General features: G+C 42.3%; 1 protein-coding gene across 1 annotated transcript; it reads right to left on the bottom strand.

Annotated features, from left to right (window-relative positions):
* Nucleotides 1-15762: 15762 nt before the first annotated feature.
* On the bottom strand, nt 15763-18929 carry LOC133899810 (chromatin remodeling protein EBS-like). Its single transcript, XM_062340879.1, has 5 exons — nt 18735-18929; nt 18299-18641; nt 18128-18196; nt 17065-17203; nt 15763-16141 (listed from the first exon to the last, which is right to left on the bottom strand). Exons 1-5 carry the CDS (start codon nt 18805-18807, stop codon nt 16115-16117), a joined length of 651 nt encoding a protein of 216 aa, XP_062196863.1. The 5' UTR covers nt 18808-18929; the 3' UTR covers nt 15763-16114.
* Between the last annotated feature and the right edge of the window lie 6108 nt (nt 18930-25037).

The following is a 25037-nucleotide window of genomic DNA, read 5'->3' as shown; positions in this document are numbered from 1 at the left end:
TACAACTCTATTAACAAGTCATACATTTAGTTACTTGATCTCCACAAGTAACTTAGCCTTCAAGCTTATTGCTAATCTTATTGAGCTTCTTCTTCTTCTTATGAGCATCACTAAAATCTCAATGACTTTTGATGCAATTCTTTGAACTCATGGCATTTCTCAAAGAATCCATGCTTCATCATTTATGCATCTCCTATAGAATAACCTAATAGCAATTCTCAATATGATTGTTAGTCCATAGGCATTGTCATCACTTACCTGAGCATCACCTAGAGCTCATTCATCTTGATGCATTTTCAATCTCCCCATTCACCTAGAGCTCATACATATCTCTCATCCATGCATCACCTATGGAACAACCTACTAACAAACTCAACACCATTTAGTTCATAGGTATTGTAATTAATTACCAAAACCACACATAGGGACTAGATGCACTTTCACCAATGCCTTAGTGCCATTGCATGTTTATACGGTATAGATTTCAACATGCAAGTTGAATCGATCGACGAATCATCGTGAACTCGAGTTCTGCAGGAACCTAAAGATTCCAGGTTAAACCCAAAGGTTCCAGGTGAGCCATTTCAAATCCACTCGAGTTTTTGTATTGTTTAGCGTGTAAATTGGCTTTAGAATCCTTACATTGGTCCTTATACATGTTTAGGTGGGATAAGTTGTTACATGCACGTTGAATCGACCGAGGAAATCGCCGTGTAGTTCTAGTCTGCAAGAACCCGGACTATCCGGGTACCAACCGGAGGTTTCGAGTAACTCATTTTAAAAATTAACTGAGCACATCGCTCGGAGTGAAACTTGGAATATTCTAGCAACCCCTATGTTATGGGTACAACTTGGATATTCGAAATTAAATCATTTAGAATTAACCGAGAACCCCACTAGGGACCTCACCCGGAGGTTTCGGCTAGACCCGGATTATCTGGATGCCTAACAGAACTTCCAATGTAGTTATTTCATAAGCTACCATTGTTCCTTCGTATGTCTTGCACTCTTAGCTTGATGTTATGATGCATCCACTACTGTTATGCATCTTGTAGCATATTTCATTGCATCTCTTCCATGCTCATCATTGCACACTTTCTTCTTTAGTGAACGAAGTATCGGAGGGTGATACGGGCGTGATTGAGGGTGATCCGGATTTCATTGCTGTGAATTGTGATCAAGCTGAGCATCTAAGCATACTCATCCCATGACTTTGGATCATATGTTGTGTCAAATTGATAAGTTATGTTATATGCATGTATTACATGATGGCTAGTTAAATAGTGGATTTTGAGAGTAGATCTTAATTGTTGCATTACCATTCCTTGGTATTGTTATCTCTTGATCCATTGCAACCCTGGGTATAGCACTCAAAGGTCTAACTTAAAATAAATATGTCATGCTTAGCAAGGCTTAGGTCATCGGTAGAAATCAAGTGGTTGTTCGACCATCGTTCGCGAACTTAGGACTTACTCTTAGTGATAGGATGTGTAAGTCAGTGAAGATGAGACGAGATTCGGACGAGCAATAAGGATGGCTCGAGAAGGGAGTCTCGGATGCTATATGCTCGCTTGAATCGATTAAGCACCGTCCGTTATTGTAGTTAGATTTAGCACTTTCTGTATTTACCACATGTCGATATAATGGTAGATAAGTCGAATACCTTTTATAGCTGTGACCTTTTGGCTTATGGGCCTATGGTGTTGTGGGCATAATAGGCTTGTAGAGGTAACATCGTAAAGGTGTTGTGGGCATAATAAGCTTGTATAGGTATCTAGTTTGCTTGATGAGTAGTTCTAGCTACCTCCACACCTTTAGGCGTAACTAGGGTGCTCCGGGAGTAGCCCTAGTGGACCTCCGCACCTATAGTTGCATGTTCAAACGGTCGGGGTTCAATTGGAAGAGGTTGACACAGGTACCCCCTTGTGTACACTTTAGCGGGTGACACAAGCCGAATGGTCCTTGTGTCGTGTGGGTAAAGATGTACCCCTGCAGGGTGTAAGATCAATTCGAATTGTCACGCTTCAAGGGGGTAACTTATTCTGCTATGTCATGTACCCAACTTTTATCGTCATGTAACTTATTCCGCTGCGTAACTACTCTAACAAATATCCAGGTTATATATTTTGTTGTAAAGTTTAATCTACTTAAAGACTTATAACTTAATTTAATTACTTGCTCTTTATTATGTCTTGTGATGATGTGCTTGTTGTAAAGGCGTGTGTTCTAATACTGGAAGTAAACATATGCTAGGACTACTGGAATGGTATTTCGATTAATCATTGTGGGTGTGATTATAGAAAATGATCATCCTAATGATTAGCTTGAATACTATTTGGACGGTTCCTCTCACACCCGGAGTCTCACATGGGATGGAAGGCACCACGACATCGCCTCAAGAGAGGAGAGAGACGCCCGCAGGTGTCATCGTCATCATACTGTAGCAAGTCGAGATAGGCTTTTGCCCATAGCCCCCTCACCACACTAGCCGCACATTCGAACCACATATGTAACCACCCAAGCCACGCTACCAATGGAGATGCTGCGCCAAGTCTCTCACGGTGCTAACGCTCAGTCGAGCAAGGTCTCACTGAGCCAATCTAGGTTCGAGGCGCGACATCCTCTTAATTAAATCCCAGAGTGACGTTCTCCCCCTTGATGCTCATTTTTTAATGGAGCTGCAGCTGACGCCTTGCAAGTGCGCCGCCCACCGGGCCACCACTAGCCACTGAGCTCACTACGGGCAGAATCTAGTGGGAAGTAGTCCAAACTGCACTAGGATAGGAAGAACCCCATGGCGCCAATGACCATGGCGGCTAGAACAAGCGCCATGGCCGACGCATAGCACCATGAGTGAGCATGGCAACTGAAGCTTAAACAGTGCAACACGACAGCAAATCACATGGATCCTACCACCACCGGGAGGATCTCGACCGCTAGGAGGCAATCCGCCATCGCTCGGATCCCGTGGATCTCATCCTGTCACCTCACGAATCCCGTAGCATCCACATGGGATCCCGACCGCCATCATGCGATCCACGCGAATCCAGGACACTACCGCTCGAATCCTGTGGATCCCGGCCTGTCATCGCGCGAACCCCATAGCCTCCACATGGATCCCAGCCGCCGATGGACGAACCATGAGAAACTAGGCGCCATCGTATGGATCCAGTCGATCTAGGTTGCCACCATGCGGATCCCAACAATGGCGAGCGATGTGGCCACAACAAAGCTAAGCAGGGCAACATTGCATGGACGTGAGAGCAGAGGAACGCGACCACAAAGCCGAATGGCATGACACAACGAAGGGGAGTAGGGCGATGCGAGCAAACATCGACGAGCCGCGAGAGCATGGTGACGCCACACATCCGCCAACTAGTTACAAGAGCAGGGCCTATAATAGGGCATGTAGGGCGTGTCGATCGAGCGGAGTGCAGGATCAGATGAAGCAGATCTTGATGGCCGACACGAAGAATGCGAGGTTGAGGGAAGGAGGGAGGGAGGAGAAAGACACCGGTGGCCAGGAAGGGCATGGCGGCGGCAGCCTGTATGGGCATAGCGGTGTGGAGGTTGGGCTAGTGTCAGATCTCCAAGATTCAGAGATGAACAAAGGTACAACAGATGGATTTGGATTCATTAATGACACAACAAATGGGGAAAGTTGCTAGAACCCTAAACTACGAATATTCTAGAATATGCTTATCGGGAGAGTTCTCTCTCTTTTCCATTTTGAGGGCTTATAAGCCTGCCCGAGTTTGTTACAGGACAATTAAGCTAAACATGCTTAATAAAGTGATTACAAGTCTTAAATGGAAAGTAAACACAATTTAACATCAGGAAACCACAGTTAAACGGTAATTTGAAAAAGTAAACATCATATCCAATATTTGAGCTGAGCTGAGCTGGCGCAAATGAAAACTGGCGAAGCGATATCCTCAACGATGATTTCCATCTCCCAGTCAGACTTGTTCCCGTGCCTCTCTGAACTTCTAAACTTACTAAACCTTCTGAACATTCAGACTGAAACCTTGCCTAGAATTTGAACTCTGAAGACTTCAGTTTTGACTTGGCTCCCGCTGAGCCAAACCTCATCCTCAAGGTTTGAAGTCCTGAATGTCTTGGTGATGAAAGTCACATCCTCCCATAGCATCTTCCATGGGTAGATTAGCCCATTTGATTCTCCATTGAGCAATTGGATTCCCCCTTCTTGGAACAATCCTCCTCTCTAACACTTCTCTGGTTTAGTCAAGATTTTTCCCATAGCATCAACAAGAGGTACTCCTAGAAAAGGTACTGCATGGCTTCCATGGTGCTTCTTGAGTTGACTCATATGAAACATAGGATGTATCTCTGCTCCCTCTGGTAATAGTAGCTTGTATGTTCTCCCGATCCTTTCAATCACCCTAAAAGGACTATAGAATTTTGACCTTAATTTGAGTGTCCCTCTCAATCCAAAGGCATTTTGCCTATATGGTTGCATCTTTAAGTAAACTCGGTCTCCAACTTCAAAATTCCTCTCAGTTATGCCTTTATTAGCATATATCTTCATTCTATCTTGAGCCTATAGAAGATTATGTTTGAGTCCTTGTAGCATATTTTTCTTTTGCTCTATAGTCACCTTAGCTTCTTCTGACAGGTTGCAAGGGAGGGATAACTCTCCCACTTGAGGAGGAGGATATCCATAGAGGGCTCGAAAAGGTGTGATCTTGAGTGAAGTGTGGTAAGATATTTTGTACCACCACTCTGCTGTAGGTAGCCAGGTATACCAATCTTTTGGTTCTTGGAATGTCATGCTTCTTAAGTAACTTTTTAAGCACTGATTTACTCTCTCAGTCTATCCATTAGACTGAGGGTGGTAGGTTGTACTAAACTTCAGTGTCACCTTGAGTGCCTTAAAAATTTCAGAGAAGAGCTTGCTTGTAAATACCCTATCTTTATCACTAATGATGGAAAGAGACATCCCATGTAGTTTGCATATGTTTTTCCATAAACAATTTCACAACTTGTTGGACTGTGTATGGGTGAGAAAGAGCAATGAAATGTGCATATTTTGTAAGTCTGTCTACCACTACTAATATCACATCTTTACCTTTGGATTTAGGCAATCCTTCAACAAAATCCATGGTGAGATGAGTACATGCCATATCAGGGATCTCTAATGGATATACTAATCCAGGGTTTCAACATGTTCATCTGTTGTTACTTGACAAATAGGGCATTCTGATATCAGCTTCTCTACCTCCTTTTTCATTCTAGGCCAGTAAACACCTTTTTAATCCTATGATAAGTGGCTCTCATCCTTGAATGTCCTCCAAATGCCAAGGAGTGAAAGTTCTCAATCAGTTGAACTCTTAATTCATTGTTTGCACCCATATATATTCTTCCTTTGTAATATAAGATTCCAGTCTCAGTTGAATAGCATCTATTCAAATCAGGTTGGTTCAGGGCCATTTCCAGCAGCTCTTGGCTTTTCTCATCTTGTATGTAACTCCTTTTTATGTCCACCACCCACTGAGGTTCTAAATAATAGATTGCCTGGCAGTTGATTTCCGAAGCATTTCCCTTGTTATCCTTCCTAGAGAGTGCATCAGCCACAATATTCTCTTTTCCCTTCTTGTATTCTATAGAAAAGTCAAACTCCAACAATTTGAGAAGTAGCTTGTGTTGCACACTATCAATTAGTCTCTGAGAAGTGAACTTAAGACTTTGCTTATCGGTCTTTATAATGACCTTTCCTCCTAAGAGATAAGGCTTCCATTTCATTAGAGCCTCTAATATGGCAATGGCTTCTTTATCATACACATATTGGGATTGAGTTCTTGGACCCAATGTTTTACTAAAGAAAGCTATTGGTCTCCCTTCTTGCATCAACACAGCCCCAATACCAGTTTTGCATGCATCAATTTATAATATAAAGGGTTTGGAGAAGTTTGGAAGGGCTAGTACGGGACAACTTGTCATGATTTTTTTTCAGCCTTTCAAAAGCTTCAATTTGTTCTTCTCCCCATTGAAAAGAGTTCTTCTTCAACATATCAAACAGTGGTCTGCGAATGACTCCATAACCTTGCATAAACCTCTATAATATCCTGTTAGGCCCAAGAAACCCCTCAATTGAGGGAGGTCAGAAGGTTTTGGCCATTTCACAATATCCAATATTTTACCAGGATCAGTTGAAACTCCTTTATCAATGATATGACCTAGATATTCTACTTGTCCCATGGCAAATTGACACTTACTCTTCTTGCTGAAAACCAAGATATCATCAAAGAAGACCATTATGAACTTGCATAGATGATTAGCAAAGATATTGTTCATTAAAGCTTGGAAAGTACCTGGTGCATTAGTAAGCCCAAAAGGCATGACCGAATACTCATAATGCCCCAAATGAGTTTTGAACGCTGTATTGATGATGTCCTCCTCTTGAATTCTTATTTGATGATAACTTGATCTTAAATCAATTTTTGAAAATATGGTAGCTCCATCTAATACATCCAAAAGATCTTCAGTAATGGGCATTGGAAATTTGTTCTTTACCATCATAGAGTTTAGTTCTCTATGATCCACACAAAGCCTCCATGATCCATCTTTTTTCCTGACCAAGACAGCTGGTGAAGCATATGGACTGAAGTTGGGCCTAATTGCTTGATTTTCAATTAGTTGCTTAATTTCATAACTTCTCTTTTGTAATGTGGTACCTTGTAAGGTCTCACATTTGGAGGTTCTGAACCAGCCTTCAGAGGTATAGTGTGATCACAACTTTTTGGTGTGGGTAGACCTTCAGGTTCTTTGAATACCTCACTGTACTCATCTAGCACTGCTGCAATTTTAGGAGGTAATATAGGGTTTGGTTGTTTTTCCTCTTCACACAGCATTTTGATCTGCAAGCAGCATCAAAGAGCCTTTTTGTTGAGCATTTGTTCCAACTGAGCTACAATGATCATGAACTGATGCCCAGGCACAGTATGATCTGTTAATTTCACTATAGCATTCTCCTTTGTTCTAGTCAGATATCTCTTTTGCCAATCCAAACCGATAGGACTGTGTTGACAAATCCAGTCTGCCCCCAAGATGATGTTGTAACTTCCCAACTGAAGTAACTTGAATGTGTCTTTGAAGTGATTCCCTTGTATGACATAAGGAACCTGATACACTAGATCATATGTCACTAGTTTACCTCCCCTGCTACAGTTACCTTCTCAAATTTCACATATGTTAGTGAGAAATCACCTTTGATGGCAAACTAATAATCCATAAAGGAGTGAGTACTGCCACTGTCAACCGGGGCAATTTCTTTTTCTACCATTGATATGAACTACCAGAGAGAAAGTTGTGGAGCTAGTAGTTCCAGAAACAGCATGAGTTGAGATCATAAGAACTTGCTCCTTTTCTTCAACTGGTTTCTGTTTAGTGTGAGTAGGACTACCAGGAGTTGTCTGATAACCCACCTCAGTGTTATCTTCACTGCTCTCCAGACTTGCATTCTCTTGATCTCCTTCTAGCAAAATGGCATGCAATCTATTTTTGACTTTGCATTTGTGCTGGGGATTCCAAGGTTCTTCACAATACCTACACTTACCCTTTTCTCTATTGTCCTTGTCCTAAACTTGTATACCTTGTTTTAAATTGGACTGTCTGTTTATCCAGCTAGTGGGTTGAGTTGGTTTGGTGTTCATGAAAGGCTTCTTGTAGGTATTTGCTTGCTCAATGTGCTTAGCATACCAATAGGCTTCTTATAAACCTACCCGAGTTAATTACAGGACAATTAAGCTAAACATGCTTAACAGAGTGATTACAAGTCTTAAGCAGAAAGTAAGCACAATTTAACAGCGAGAAATGATAATTAAATGTTAATTTGAAAAAGTAAACATCATCTCCAATATAAGCCATTGGATCAACCATCCACGCTCCACCTTTGAGCTGAGCTGGTGCAAATGAAAACCACCGAAGCAGTATCCTCAATGACGATTTCCATCTCCCACTCAGACTTACTACCGTGCCTCTCTGAACTTCTGAACTTACTGAACCTTCTGAACATTCAAACTGAACCTTGCCTAGAATATGAACTCTGAAGACTCCGGTTCTAACAGCTACGGTTTTGGGTGGCCCCGCATCGCCCGTGAGACTACGCCGGGGGGTACGGGGCTCTCCAAATGGTACCATGAACTTGGAATGCAACACAAACAATGTTGCATGCTGACCCATCCGATTCTACACAACATGCATGCAAGGACGAAGGTTTCTTTAATAATATTATTTTGTTGGAAAAATGCAAAAATGATAGCTAGAAAAACAAAATTGCAAGACTAGCTACCTACCAGCAAGTAGAGTATTGACAAGAGACCTATCGGTGTTCCGCATGCCAAGATGCTACGTGGCACTAGGCCTGAAGGCCTGTTGGCACGCAGAATGCGAAGAAAAGGCCAGTCGGCATTCCGCATGCCGATAGACCCCCGGGTAGACATTGATATGGGTGTCGATCCAGTTTGACAGCTGACAGGCCTGTCAGCACGTGGAAATCAACAGGCCTATCAGTAATTGGAGTACCGACATGTTTGTTGGTATTCCACATGCCAACAGGTTACGTTTGTTTTTATTTATTTTTTAATAAAAATTTGGGAAATATTAATGAGGTACAACCAGAATTCAGTGTACATCCTATAGAAGAAGTCACACTCATTCAAAAATAGCAACTACAGTTACACAGAGGCTGAGGCAAGGAGGCACGCAAATGTTTTGTAATGAGGCTGAGGCTAACGACATCTCGGAGTAGTTCATTCTTTCCTAATTTTGGTTCGATGTGATTTTATCTACTTTTATTTATTTAGTTGATCTAAATTTGTGTGAGTAATTTTTTTAGTGAAGTAATATTGGGAGGATACAAAATCTAATTTTGCAAACAATAGTAAGTTATGAATCACAATTATCATAGAACCCGATATGGAGGTTACATACACTAATAACCATAAAGAGACGATGATAACAAACGTTGGCATGTACAGTACGTCTAAAGACTAACCTAATAGCATGCTGCTGCTAATCCTAACAAGCCTTAGGAAATGAAAATATATCGGTTATAATAGATACTCTCTATTGAGTGCATCTAGGATATTTGACCTTTCTCAGGACATCGTTGCCCTACCTCTTAGCGTGACAGGCTCTCTCCCGCTTCCTTTCCCTCTCTGCTTCACGTGCTTCAGCCGCGGCACGCTCCTTTGCGGCCATCCTGATGCGTTCCTCCTCTACCGCTTCATCCGTCGTTCCTCCTGATGTTGCTCGTACTCGCGGCGTTTGTAAGCTTCCTTCCTCCCCCACATCTCCATGTCGACCCACTACTCCTGGTGCTCATTTAGCTCCATATCCAACTATTCTATGAGGTCACTGATAGGTGGAGGAGACTAGACCAATGAAACAAAAGGAGAGAATAGTAAGACAGTGAACGAAATCGTATGGAAAAGTGTCATATGAGTGATCTATGTCGCTATACCGGTGGGTACTCATATGATTCATGTCGAGGCAGGTTGTACTAGTAGTTAGCACACATGAAGAAGCATAGGCTATAGATGTAGGATATGTTCTGGGACTCGCGAAGCCTACAAAGATCGTCATAGAAGCACATCAGCGGTTTGACCCCCTAGGGGATGAAAATCCCCCAATGTTTCTTGGGTGAGTTAGGTGAAGCTGAGGAAGACATTACAAGTTAGAGAGCTGAGAGAAGTGGTGTATCCATGGATGGGGATGGCGTTATTTATGGTGGCTACGAGCTAGTGCATAGACTGAGTGCGTGGGCTTGGCTACGGGCTGGAGCATATGATTCCACGTAAAAGCTGAAAAAGTTATGGTATTGATGTTTTTTCATGTGGTCACGACATGCATTAGTCAATACTGTAGTGTGTTATATTGATGAAGGGGCATCGGATACTCTGGTAAGATCATTAGCATACGTTGCTGCAATGACAGGTAAGATCATTAGCATACGTTGTTTTATTCAATGCTACAGTGTGGTGCAGTCTAGTGAAAAGACTTTTCAGTGTTACCCCTAATAGGCCAGCGCAATCTTAGCAATAGGCTTTTCAGTGCTACTGCATCTATCCACTACCACTAGGACTTCTTGTATATGAAAAAAACTCAATCGATTCTCTACTCACACATTTTGTGACCTCGAATTGCATCAAGACAATGGCGTATCCTCATCCTCTTGATGGCCCAATCGATCCACCACCTCCATACCCCCATTTAGATGTCTATGGTAGAGATTTCTAACGGAAACCACAATGCTCTTCCTTGCTCGTTTTAGCCGCCATGTTGACATGAAGATGATGTTGTAGTCCAAGTTTATGAGCATTTCGGTGATGCAGGCCGTCGATTCTTCTGTTGTCCATATTTTAAGGTACAAACATATAATACTCACTTTCTTTCATATTTTGTCAACACCATTTACTTACCTCATGTACCACTTTTTTCCAGAAGGATGATTGTGGGTTTCGGTACAAGATTGACCCATGGATAGAACCACATATCCAAGAATACATCCATCACATCATATCGTTATCGAGGAACTGCAGGAACAATTGCACTAAGAGAAATCCAGCAACGTCAGAAGGCGTTATATCCTGCCTCGCATTGCAGGTCGAAGGAACAACAGGGAGTATTATAGATGTGTTCATTCTTAGTCAGTATGACTAGAAGTAATGTATCCCGATGTACTGCCTTAGCCTTATGTACTACTTCAATGTAATGTGTTGTTTGTAACATTGGATTTTGTACCCTGTCATGTAACGTTGGATTTTATTTGCACACGTAATTGTAGTAGGGTTCATAATGCACATAATTTTGATTTTGAAAGTTGCAAGTCAACGATTTATTGCATGACAGGACGACACGCAGATACGTTCGAAAGTGGATAAGATTGCACAATGCTACGCTTTAGGATGGAAGGAGAACATAGGTAATAAAACTATAGCTAATAACATAGTATCGACATAAATATCCTACATAGCATGACAATCATATAATAGAAATAACATGAACATGCACAATTACTAGTAATACAACATGAAAGCAGTCACAACTTGCTTCAAATAATAGTCTCGTTCGAAGGATTTTTCTTCTTCCTCGGCTGGTGTATCGAGACATGCCTAACCTTCTCGTCTGATACCAAAGTGTCCACCAAATACTGCTCGCACTGCCCCCTCGAATGCAGACCTCTGCATACCAGACACTCTTGCGTGCACGTGCTCCCTCAACATCGTCCATATCGTTCCTAATACGTCGAGTCTTGCGTCGCCCCTTTGTGTCGACCTTGCTGTTTGGATTTGGAATCCAATACGGACTATTTTCAGGTGGCTTCGTGAAGTCTTGCACCGCCGGTCACCTAATCAACTCGCTGGACCAAGTACTTTCTATGGCCTCCTTGCGGTAGTACGGTGACATGAAATACTACGACTCAATGTTGCCCTTCGCGCAATAAGCTAGCACATGAGAGCAAGACAAATGCATTAGTGATGGTTTGTTGCAAGTGCACTCGCACTTATTGTCCGCTGGCCACAACCTGCATTCCATTGTTATTTCCTGCCTTTCGATACCCAGTCCGTCCTTGTCACGCAACATCACCTCAAAGACGTGCCGACGGTTACCAACAATATGAACTCTGTGTGTCTACCCCTTTCTGCTCTTCTCTTCCATGTAAGACGTTATCTTCTTCTTGTATAGCCTTTGCGGGTTGCCCATATGTAGCACGACCTTACTGTAATGCTCTCAGAGATACCGCTGCGTTCCACGATTAACTCCCTCCACAATTACCACTAATGGCAATGACCTATTCCCCTTCATTACTCAATTGTAAACCTTGGTGAGATTAGTTGTCACAATTCCATAACGTGAACCATCAGTATCCGCAATGAGTGCACATTTCTCTAGTTGTTCGTGTTTGATCCAGCCAGAGAAACATTTAACCCTCCTTCCACCCTTCCTTCTCCTGGTCACACTTTGCAGCTAAAGTGGTAAAGGCTCAAGGCCCTCGGGCTCCTCCCTCGGTACAATTGGCTTCTTCAAAACTTCATCCATGTGCTTACCAATTAGTTTATCCAGCTCTTCCCACAGTGCATCAAACTTCCTCCTTTGATTCTATTTGCACAGCTTCTTAAATAGATCCATCAACCTTTTGCTCATAAATTGTTTATAGAAGTTTGCTTTGAGATGCTGCATGCATCAACGGCTATGCAAATCTGACCATGGTAATACCCACCTGCACCACTCTGCAATGTGTTTATAGCATTCAACAAGCCTGCATAACGATCGTAGAGTACACATGTTAGGCCTGTTATCAACAACACCTCTCTTAACCCACTACAAAAACCACAATCAACTATTCATAGACTCACATTCAACGAATGCAAAAGCCAAAGGCACAACCTGGTTCTCACCATCAACCCGATACCTGTGAGTATTTGCCCCCTGTATTTGCCTGTGAGGAATGTCCTGTCCACGCACATCACCGGCCAACAATGTCGGAATACCTCGATCATACAACCGAACGAGCAGAAGGCCCGCTGAAGGACTCAATCTCCATCCTAATTGACAAAATCATGAGTAGCAATACAGGTGCTCGGATTCCTGCTCCGAATAACCTCTAGCAGTGAAGGTAAGTTGTGGTATAGATCCTTATATGTGACAAGCCTCTTCTCTAACATCTTCTATTTCGCTCTCTATGCCATGTCATATAAAATCACCCAAATCTGATGTTAATAGCATGCATAACTCCAAATGAAGATATACTAGTCTTCTTCACAATCTCTAGGTACATTACATTTCCAACATAATAGGTGCTCATGTTCCTGTGCGCACACAAAGGTCGACTCAAGTTGCAAGTATGTGGCTCAACAATAGACGCTAACCATACAGTGTCACACCTCAGCAAGAATCAATGAACTCACCAAGTGCAACCTTCGGCTAAACATTTTACCACCTTGAACTCCCTCGCCTCTGAGAAACACCATCTTTTCACTGCATGCTATAGATACACTTTGTCATGAAACATCTGGTCTTTAGTCACCACGATAGAATCATACTCCCATGCCAACTCGTATCCATTGTTCACTGTCGACTTCTCCAAATTCCGTCCATTCTTTCGGGATACCTACACCTAAGTCCACAAATGTGCGGAACTCGTCATTATCTGTCTCATTTGGTCCACTAGTGCTTCGTCCACTCTCCCTGATCAGCACGCATCGTGATCTAATTTTCTTCCCTATCGTTACGTTCTTCTCTTGCAGTCTATAGCTCAACCGATGTATTAGTCTGCAGGGATACCTCTCGAACCATACTCTACTGCACCTCCTTATGGACAACATTTTCACCAACAACTTCTACGGTGCTAGGTCCGACTTCTGTAGACCCAACATCACTCGCTTCTACAAGGATACAGTGGGAAAAACCTTGTCTCAACCCTAGTGACACAAATTGCTGTCATTGCTTCGAACATGTAACCTCCAAGAGCTCCCACTGCTAGCCGATTTCTCGACGTCTAGGAATCAAAACCTTCATCATCAACCACTAATGTGTCGGACTAAGTTACAACAGATTATACAGCCAACCTAACACTTGGGACCATCAAATCCCTCTCGCACTATGCAATTTTGTGTCCACATACTGAAAGATACTTAAATCCACCTTATTATCACAATGTATGACATATCTAGGGCCGTAAAAAATCATAAACCCCACTATAGTCGATACATAATTCAACAACCATACTATACTCCATCATATTAAATAATTGTAATCAACATACAACAGCTATGACCATAAAATCTATTCAACCTTATCAATTGTATTCTACATAACCATCAAATATCACACCTAACATACTCTTTCAATTTACACTATACCATTCTAAATATATTGCTATCAAAAAAATTATTCTATTTCTATTCTAAATATCCTACAACTATGAAATATTTGTACTACATGTTCATAACAATTATCTAACTATTGAAAAATTCCAAAGTATCTATGCTCCATGCTAGACCATCTATTCTACACGTATCTAAATTTTCCTACTCTAAATTCTAAATAAATCATATTTTCCTAATTTCATTCTAAATACAATACTATGAAAATCCTACATCAACAAAAAATATGTACGTCTAATAATATCAAATTTTCAAATCATATTAAATAACCTATTTTAACTCTACATTACCAAAATATTTAAACTTTTACAACTATTCTACATTACTTAACTAACTATACTATATTTTCTACATATAGTTCGCGCAGACATACTCTACTATAAATTTTCTAAATTATCTACTCTACTCAATATTTCTCTAATATTTTCTAACTATTTTTCTTAGTATTTCTAACTCTAAATTTTGTAAATATTTAAACTTTTCTAATTATTCTACATTACCGAATTACCTCATACTATTCTAACCTAAATTTTCTATCTTACTACACTAACTTAGCAATCTAACATGGACTTTGAGGAATATTTTTTTTTATTAGAAACAATAGAGCATAGTTATAATAGAGTAGGAACGGGTAGAATACGTAGAAAAATTAGAATGGCTAGAAACATTATGATACAATATTTAGAATAGAGTAGGAAAAATTTGAAATAGAGTAGAAAAATTAGATAAGTTAGGATAGAAAATTTAGAATAGAGTAGATCTAGTTCAGAAATTTGTAATAGTTGGAAAAGTAACTATTAGCATTCGGCACTGACCACCCACGCCAGGTGTTTGTGACCGCCGCACACCACTGACCACCCACTCACTGCCACTTATCGGTCGGCTACAGCCCGTCGCGCGCTTGTACTCGTCATCATCGCCACCACTCTCTGCTCGTCTATCACGCGTGAAAGACAAAGAACAGATGAGGAATCAACGACTGGGCTATTATTAAAGGCATGCCGGTATTACTCATACCGACAGTATCACCTGTCGGAGCGCGGAATGCCAACACGAAGCTAGACTACAGCAACAACCTACATGACACCTCTTTACCAAGGCCCATCACCTATTAGCATTCGGCATGCTGATAGATCTCCAAACCCACTACCACGTAAAAAATTGGCATTCGAAATACCGACAGATCTCTTATTGGTACTCCGCATACTGACAAGTATCTATTCTTACAATTTTGTTATTCTAACTATTATTTTTACAATTTTCTAATAAAATAATATTATTAAAAAAATTCTGCGAGGACGTACACGAGTCAAAGCGTATAAAAAAGGTTGCTCGCAAAAAGCGTATCAAAAAACATACTAGCAAAGTATACCCAAAATATAAATCTTCCAAGGCTCCCCAGTGCTTCCTTTGTTAAGAGGATTAGATAGAGCTACTTAACCAATTATACTACTGAAAAGAGTTACAGCACACCTATTTTCATGTGAACAATCCAACCACAGATATAGGTGTGGTTCATGCACACGTGTGTAAAGGAGTACCTTGGTGTGTGTAGAGTGTACTTTCCAACTGGACAGCAAGCTGCGTCCTCTCCTTTTTTTTCACTGCAATCTGCAAAGACAAATGTGCCAAGAGCCTCATGATACAGCTTAATATAGCAGAACTGGAGAACTCCTGATGCCGCCTGTCATTAGCTCAAACAAATGGCAGGTTGGCGAAAGCACTGCAGGGTAAGAAACTCGGTTTCTGGTAAACAATCAATAGCAAGCAAAAGCAAAGAACCCCAGCACGACAGCAGCTAAAAGGGTCGCAGGCAACATTTCTTCATGATTGACTATGAAATAAGCAGATCTAGGAACCTACATGAATTGATTTATCAGCCAAAGAGGGAATTGTTGACAGGAATTGAGTTAACACAATGCACAAACTGCTACTAGGTTGGCAAGTCATCGCCACGACTGTTCTTTCCCCCACCCAATGACGGCACACCGTAGAATAGCACACCACACCACACCAACTAAAACGAACAAAACCGTTCCCCAACAGCACAACATGTTTGACGAGTAAATAGACAACGGAGTCCAGGTTCTGCAAACACTTGTTCTACTGCACTGTACACCTCCACTTTTGCAACAGCTATGAAGGGCTGTTTCACCGCAAATGCAGCTCATCTCCCCAGAGATGGATGTTTGTACTCAGAGTTGTTACCTCCTCTGCCTTTTTGATTCAGCCTACAATTGATGAGCCAAGAGAGAACAAGCGTACATTAGCGAAAGGTAGTACAAGACCAAGTATTTATGTGGATGAATTGCTATTAAAATGCAAGGATTAAGGGTAAAACAGTATATCCCGTGGCTACCAAAATCATAATAAATAAGATAGGTTCAGATTATTGTATTAATCTGGGCAATTGGCTGGTAGCAGTCAAAGCAAATTATAGATTTGCAACCTTTATTTTTTCCATACACTTTGTTTCTTACAACTTAACATGTGCATGCTATAGCTAAAAGAAAGCATTAAGAGACATGTAAAGATAAAAAAAGTTCTGCAGAAGTACCAGTCCAAGAATCAACCACACCAATGTCAACTATCCATGGAAAAATATACAAACTATGCATGGAAAAATGATTGAAATTATGGAGTTAACTTGGATAGTTTGAATACAACAAAATTGGTGAGTCACAAGCAAAAGCAACTTAATGCAGCTTCAACAAACTACATACAGCTCTGGTCCATGGAGGCTTAGATATAAAGCATATGATAATAACTAATATCTGGCATATCTGAGAGAGGGGTAGAAAACAAATGGCTCACCAAAGAAATATGAGCTTTAGAACAGAAGTGCAAAACTATAAAAATTTAGGATACCAGTCAAGGCACTAAAACCTTGGTGTCACTCTAAACATGGTGCAAACTCAAAGCATATGTTTCAAGGGATTTCATTAAAAAAAAATGCTTTCTGAACTTTTGCCAAGTGCTACATGATGAACATGGAATTGTTGACAAACAATGCCAAGAGCTCAGAAAACAATTCCACAAATGTAATACCTCAGAAAAGGATCATATATAACCTAAAAGGTCCAATGATAAACTATCTGGAAAAGGAAAATAAACAATCACCCAATAATATATAAAGGACAAACAATTAGCTTACCTTAGGCTCAGAATTTGGTGAAATAGCATATGCATTTGAATGCCTCTTTGAACCATTTTCCTTTGCACAGTCTGAGCAAACAAAGTGATCTAGCTTTTTGGCTTGTTCAATGGTCATACCCATGCAAGATGGATGGAACCTGTGTATTATAGGATCCAAATAAGGCACAGGCAGGAGCCCAGTAACATATGTTTATCAAAGAACAATGGTAGCATAAAAATGATTGACAAAATTTTCAAGGTCCTGAGTCCTGATACAAAAAAATACCATGGAAGGGAATCTGTATATATCTCAAATTTTGTTTGAAAAATGCAGGTGACATAACAAGCAATATGAGCGCATACAACCTCAGAAGCACGCATCCACATTTTGCACTTCTATGGCAATGAGCGTACAAAATTCCCATAAGATCTCAGTAGGTTTTTTATGCAAGTTAATGGCACTTAAAACTCTTGAAGCACTAGATAAATTGAACATTGTCCTTCGTGAAACGAAGGTTCCAAACAAAATGGGGTATGAATATTGTGACCATGGAAACAGACTATGACATGCACAGATGAAGAAGCTGTCAGGATCAAAGCAGGCTTAGCTATAGACTATAACAATTCCTTGGTACAGCTAAAAGACTAAATATTCCAGCATGCAATCCTGAATCCTAACATCACTTTGAATACAGTGTCAATGCAGTTTAGATAAAAAGTGTTATCTTTTGATATAAGAAAAGTTCACTTCCTACATTGTGTCCAATTTGAAACCAGTAGACCATGCAGGGCAAGAGAAACCTTTCAAAACATCCTTGGCGACTCAAATCATAATCCATCTTAGTACTTGCTTTCTGAAGACATATGAATGATAATGAAACATTTTATGATCATTATCCATTTTAACTTTACGACTAAGCAGCGATGGCATGGATTCCCAAAAAAGATAGCCCTGTGCCTATATCACATATGTGTTTGAAACCAATCTCTGCAAAACTAATGCGAAACTACTGCATTCTACAAGCACTAACACAGGCAATCATCAGTAAAATGTAAATTGCAAATATTTGAAACAAAATTACCAGTCCTTGCAGACGTCGCACTGTACCATAAGATCATCGGGGTTGTACGGCATCTCACACTTGCAATACCTTGAAACAGAAAAGCACACATTCAAATTATCAGGCAAGCAAGCTCACAATGTACTCACAGAAAGGAACAATCAACGAGGAATGGCTGGAGGAACTCCGTACACTGCGACGCGGTCAGGGGTGAACGAGCCGGTTGCTGCCTTGTACTCAAAGCGGCAGAAGAAGTCCTCAGGCCCGACATTGTCGAGCTTGGTGTAGTTCTTGAAGGAGTGGACGACACACTTCCCCTCGATGGTGTGGGCGCTCTGCAGGTCAAAGTGGTCCGATAGGAACAGCTCCTTGGCACCGTGGAACTGCCGGCGCCCTCCCTTGGACTCCTCAGGGCGGTAGTACCAGCGCACCCGCACCCGCACGCTGCCGCGCCCGTCGGCCTCCATCTTCTCCACCCGCGCCACGTACGGTTGCTTGTCCGTGTCCGACGGCCGCATCAGCACGCAGTCGCCCACTTCCCAGCACGGACATTGCGTCAGCATCAGATTCCTCGCCGGAAACACACGCACGCACGCACGCGGCGGTGACGGGAGCGGGGGGCACGTACCTCGGACGACCTTGTTGGTGCCACGGATGGTGTACGAGTCGACGTCCTTCTTGCCCTGCTTGGTCTTCGCCATCGCCGGGGAGCGAGGGTTTGGGAGGGGAGAAACCCTAGGCGTGGCCGCGGGGAGGAATGGGAGCGTCGCGGAGAGTGTTCTGTTCTGTGCTGGAGAGGAGCGTGGGGAAAAGGGCAGTTTGGGAACCACACGGATTCTGTGCAGCAACCCATGTGCCGTGACGATTTTTTTTTTTTTTTTTTTTTTTTTTGGGGACGCCATGACCAATTACTGACACTTTTTACCGAGTTACAGTGCCTATTGCTGTTAGTAATTTTACAGAAGATTTTATTAACCTTAGGCAGTTGGATTTTGATCGGATGACTCAGTTAATTGGCAGAGTTTAGATGGTGTTCTATCCACAGGGAAAACCGTTGTCCTACTAAATGGTGTCCTCGGCCACTAGATCACTTGCCGGAACGAGCTGCAGTCTTTAGAGGCTCATCCGTCAAGCCTCCGACTCCAGTTTACTCGCCCGCCCAATTGACAACACTTCGACGTGTCCTGTTCTGCAGTATGCAGACGATGCGCTCGTTCTTGCTCATGGCGATATGGCTTCCGTTCAGCTGCTCAAACGACTGCTCGAGATGATTTCTCCTCGGTCAGCGGTCTAACCATTAATTTCACAAGTCGACTTTTTATCCCCATGAACCTTGATGACTCCCTCTCCTTTGCCATGGTGTCAACCCTTGGATGCGCTATCTCCACTTTCCCGCAGCCCTATCTTGGTCTCCCTCTCTCCTATGCCAAGCTTTGAGTTGCTGACTGCCAACCACTCTTCGCCTCCTTCGATTGGTACTTGTCTAGTTGGTATGCACGTCTTCTGAACTCTGGCGGATGAATCACCCTCGCGAACTCCATTCTTAGCAATCTTTCTGTTTACTACATGTCTTCCCTCCTCCTCCCCGCACTATGATTGAGGCACTCGATCAGTGTCGCCGAGCTAGCCTCCCTTTGGATGGGCGATGACAAGTGCAATGGTTCCCAGTGTCTCAATAGTGTGGGATAAGGTTTGTCTCACCAAGCTGAGGACGGCCTGGGTGTCAAGGATTTGGACACCCAAAACCACTGCATATTGATGAAGTTCATCCATAAGATGCATCGGCCTGATCCGTCCCCCCTAGAAAAAATAGCTCCTCCGCGGTATGCGCGACGACCTCAGCGACAGTGTCCTTGACTCTTTCCTGGGCGCCTCATCCACGACGAACTCCAACATTACCGTTCCCTCTTCCTTGCTTTCCCTGCTCTTTTCTCTCACAACACACGTCCGCACGCTTCTGTCTGCCCTGTGTTCGATGGTCATCTTGACCCTTGACCTCTCCCTACGCCTTCATCTCACCACGGCAGCAATGCGTGAGCTCCCCGATCTGCACGCCATTCTTCAGCATGTTTCCCTCTCCACCTTGCCGGATGAGCGATTCCTTGCCTGCAACCCTCCCTGCGCCTACAAGTCTACTCCAGCCAGCTTACGCCTGCTTCAAGGGACCGGCTTGACGGATGCGAATGCCGTTCGCATCTGGGCCACCAAGGTCCCTACCAAGATTAATTTTTTCACTTGGTTACTCTGCAATTAATGGTAGGCTGAACTCCCGTGCAAACCTTCTTCACAAAAACATTCATGAGCCAGAGAAATCCTTTTGCATGCGAACGTTCCACTAATACCATGCTGGAATCTCAGATACTCGCATTTTCTACCCACCGACGTCTGGCTGGATGTTCTTCTCATCCTGCTATGGCACGTACGTTCGGATCTCCAGGAATAATCTCGTCTTCAATTCGTGCGATGGCTCCACTGCAGATACGTTGCGCGCTGCAACGCATGGCATCGACTTATGGAGCCATCGCTACAAGGAAGGCCACCAATATATGTGGATTTGGCGAGACTATGTTGCTCATCCTGTAATTTTGACTCGGTATACCGAGATGCCTCTATGTACTCTGATATGTACTGAACTCTTTCGATCAGTATATCACACCACACCCGAATTGCTCGAAAAAAAGAACCACATCTGCTTAGGGACTCAATACTATACTGGGAGGATCATTGATCCTACAATAGAGGGTTATGATATGTGTGGATCAACCGCACCAAGGGTATATGCAAACTGTTATGGAAATCTTGGTTGTATATTTTTTTGAACGGCGCTTTCCCATGACGCGATCTTCGTTGGAGACATGAGGGGTGTGGATCGGGGGCTCGAACCCAGTTGACTCGGCTCCATCTAAAAGCATTACCATAAAGCTCCATACTCGTCCGCATTTTGGTTGCATATAACTGCATAAACTAAACCATAGATAGAAATCAAACGTACAAGCACTTAGTTGCACAAATCAAACCAGGGGTGGACCGGAAAACCGCATTCGAACATATGGCATGAGAGCATAATTTTGGCAATAGAGTCATGTGGATACGTGACACAATCATCCGCAAGAAAACATTTGATAAAATAGTTGCACATAACAATAGTTTTATTCGGGCCAAGGAACTTGGGCTTAGACAGTACTAGGTGCGGCCCAAGAAGCATAAGTCCAACTTTGCGGGCTATTCTCTCCAAACATAAGTGGATGGTTAGTAAATTGTGTGTAGGTTATGGCTTCTCTGTGCGCCTTCATCGACTTTCTGTGCTAGCATTAGGCCTAGTGCTTTTCACCTCTTTCATTCTCTTTTACTCATCATTTTCGATGTTAGCATCATCTCGAATGCGCAAGCTTCATTATATTATATATGTAAACTGGACAAAAAAATTATAAGAGTATTTTTTGATAGAAATATGTACTGATTGTACATTCCATACGGCAATCCTTAATATCTTTATGTGTATTACCAGTAAAAAATTAAAATATTAATTTGTGAACGAAGATTTCCGGGTCTTTGGAAAAAAATTTCTCTAGTAGTATCAGGGAATGAAATAATGGAAATCGGAAGTAACATCCAACATGAAGATGACACCTGAGATCTAGGGTCACATGCCAGGGACACACTGGATGTTATTTTTCAATTTCCACACTTCTCCGGTGTCATTGAGCAATTTGCCTAATATTTGATGTCTTAGGCAATGCCATCTCCGATTTTTGTCTTTTGCATCGCTGAAGTTTGGACTTGGAATTATGTACAATGGCATATGATAAGGCAGCTACATCTGCAATGTTTTGGGAAGTTTTCCCGCTCAAATGATCACTGGAAAGGAATATCATGGTAGCAATTAACTATTAGCTTATCAATGCAAAGTACCTCCTACTGAAAACATACCATTTCAGGCTATCAAACCCTAGCTATTTGATGGTATATATTCACTAGCGCCAAAACGCATGGATGGTTAGTTAGATAAATGCACCTTTTATGCTGAGAATACAATCACCTACTTAAAACATCCCATGTTTAGCTGTCAGACCCTATCTGACATCTATCTACGTACATGCAAGCTAGCGCCAAAACGCATGCATTTTTGTTCCACTTTTGCTATTCTACCAGCAACCCGAAACAACAAAAGTTACACTCGACCTTCACTTGGATTTGTTCGTCCTCTCTGTCGACCAACAAGTCACCCGTCGCCACCACCGCTGCGGATTAGGTTGGGAGGGTTTAATCTGTTGCCAGGTTTAGAAAAATTGACCTTGGGATACAGGCCCTTTGGCAGAGGCGATATAAGATCCTGTTTATTTCAGCTTCGGATTCTGGCTTTCAGCTTTTATAATCCAAAGCTGAAACAAGCAGGCAACTTTTAGTTATAACTTTTTAAAATCTGCTGGTTGGATTGTGAGAATCTGAGAAGCTGGTTTTCCTCAGCTTTTGATAGATTGTGAAAGTCCATTTTATTAAACTGTCCATTAAACTTTTTTAGAATCTACAGTCTAAAAGCTTTTCATAATCCAGCTTTTAACAATCCAGCTTTTATAAGCTGCTTTTCAGAATCTCTAGCTGAAACAAACAGGCCCTAAGTCGGGTGGGGTGGTGAGGCGAGCGCTGTTGGCCGCAGGTAGTGGCAGATGACCAATGGGTGATGGGAGGCAAAAAAGTAGCCCCATAAAGTAGGGTTAGCGAGGCGGTAGGTAGTGGGCTCGATTCAACGGTGTGGATGCCTCAAAGACTAGAGGAGAAAGGGACTGGTGAGCGAGCGAGGTGGGCAGGTGTAAGAGAGAGAGCATGCGGCGACATAAAGAGAAATGATATTGTTGGCATGCCTAGTCTGGTGGGAAGCCAGCAAGGCAGTGGAAGACTCACTTAGTGAGTGTGGGAATGGGAGGAGACGCGTGCGTGAGGAGAGATCTTCACTACTAAAAATATCATATATGTAACGTCCCATCAGTACCGATTCAATAGTAATCGGTACTGAAAACGTATCAGTGCCGGTTATTAAACTCCCGCGCGCGAACAACATCTGAGGAGATAAGAACCGGCACTGATAGTAACGATTAGTGTCGGTTTTTGGCTGGAACCGGCACTGATAGTAACTGCATCAGTGCCGATTTTAGACACGAACTGGTACTGATACATCAGTACCGGTTCTAATCACAAACCGGTACTGATGATTATCAGTGCCGATTCTAGCCACGAACCACCACTGATAATCAGTATCAGTGCCGATTCTAGCCACGAACCAGCACTGATGATTGCTACTGTTATAGCTCATCTTAAAAAATTCATAACTTTTTCACACGAAATCTGATGGGGAAAAACTTTATATGGAAATTATACCTCTCAATGAGATCTACAACTTTGTAGTTAAAAACTTTTTAATTTGAGGTCATTTAAATGCCCAAATAATTATAATAAAGTTGCAGCAGTGGTCGATGACAGCTCACATTAAAAAATTCATAACTTTTTCACACGAAGTCGAATGGGGAAAAACTTTATATGAAAATTGTAACTCTCAACGAGATCTACAACTTTGTAGTTCATCACTTTTTTATTTGAGATCATTTAAATATCCAAATAGCTATTCAAATATTCGGTCAGAAGATATCAAAATAATTTATTTTACTACTATACTTACGAACAGACGATAGCTGAGATGGTTAGAAGAGTCATGCGTGCGCACTGCCTGTGAGGTCTTGAGTTCGAGTCTTGATTACCTCATGCGAGCGAATATCATATGACTTTGTGAATATTAGGCGCGGTCGGGTGGGCGACCTCTGATCGAGTGCCTCTGGTTGCGAAAAAAAATTTGAACCTTTTTTCGACCCAAAAACGTTGAATCGAGACCGACTATCAGTGTTGGTTGGTAGCTCCAATCAACACTGATAGTTCACTATCGGTGCCGGTTGTAGCCGCCAACCGACACTGATAGTGGACTATCAGTATCTGTTCCATACCCGGTTCACTATCGTCACACTATCGGTGCCGAGTAATTAGTGTCAGTTTAAAACCCGTCACTGATGGCAATTTTGAACCGGTACTGATGAGGTATTTTGGTGTAGTGCTTCAGTGACAGCCGTGGGGTGGGGATGAGCTGAGATTAGTTTTTTTTTTTTTGATTTTTAGTTGTTTGCAGTTTGGACCCACGCTTTTTCTTTGATGATGGAAAAAAAAACGCATCATTCGTGTGTAGTTAAATGCTTGAGCTTTTTAAGGTAAGAATCCATGGTTGTTATTTTTTTTTTTTAGAGATGGTTGCTCTTTTTTTAGAGCTGCCTGCTCCTTTTTTTGGATAGAGAAAATGACCTTTCAATTTAGCACATCATTCCCTGTTTTACAGCAGTTTTGGACCCTAAACACATAAAGCCGCAATTGAAGATTTTTCAGCACATCATCACACAAACCAAACTGGCGGATTATGTGGAATCCAAAACTAAAGATGCCAAGCGCTTAGCTGCACAAATCGAACCAGCGGGAATAGGACTGGTAATGGGTCAGATCGGGTTTGGTTGAGCAAAATTGTACCCGACCCAAACCCGACAAGCCCAACCCGACTCATACTCGATTTACTAATCGGGTGAAATCTCAAACCTGAACCCGAGCCCATTGGGCGCATACCGCGTTGTCCTATGTGGGCGCGTGGCGGTTGCTAGGAAGCGGCGGTGGCAAAAGGGCCGGGAAGTGGAGGGGCGAGGGGGCTGGGCGCAGGGCGGGGCAACAGCGGCTTGGTGATGATGGTTGGGCGATGGTGGCCGGACGATGAGGTGGGGTAGCTTCGGTGTAGCGAAAATGGCCCCATTAGATCATGATTGTAACTTTGGTGATTAATGACAACATAGTTAATAGGACTAACATGTTCATCAAGAATATATGTTAATAGATCTCATAGATGCAA

This window comes from Phragmites australis, chromosome 18 (genome assembly GCF_958298935.1).
Source record: "Phragmites australis chromosome 18, lpPhrAust1.1, whole genome shotgun sequence".
In the NCBI taxonomy this organism is placed as follows: Eukaryota; Viridiplantae; Streptophyta; class Magnoliopsida; order Poales; family Poaceae; genus Phragmites; species Phragmites australis.
Note: the sequence above shows the minus strand (reverse complement) of the source record. Positions and strands in the feature narration are given on the sequence as shown.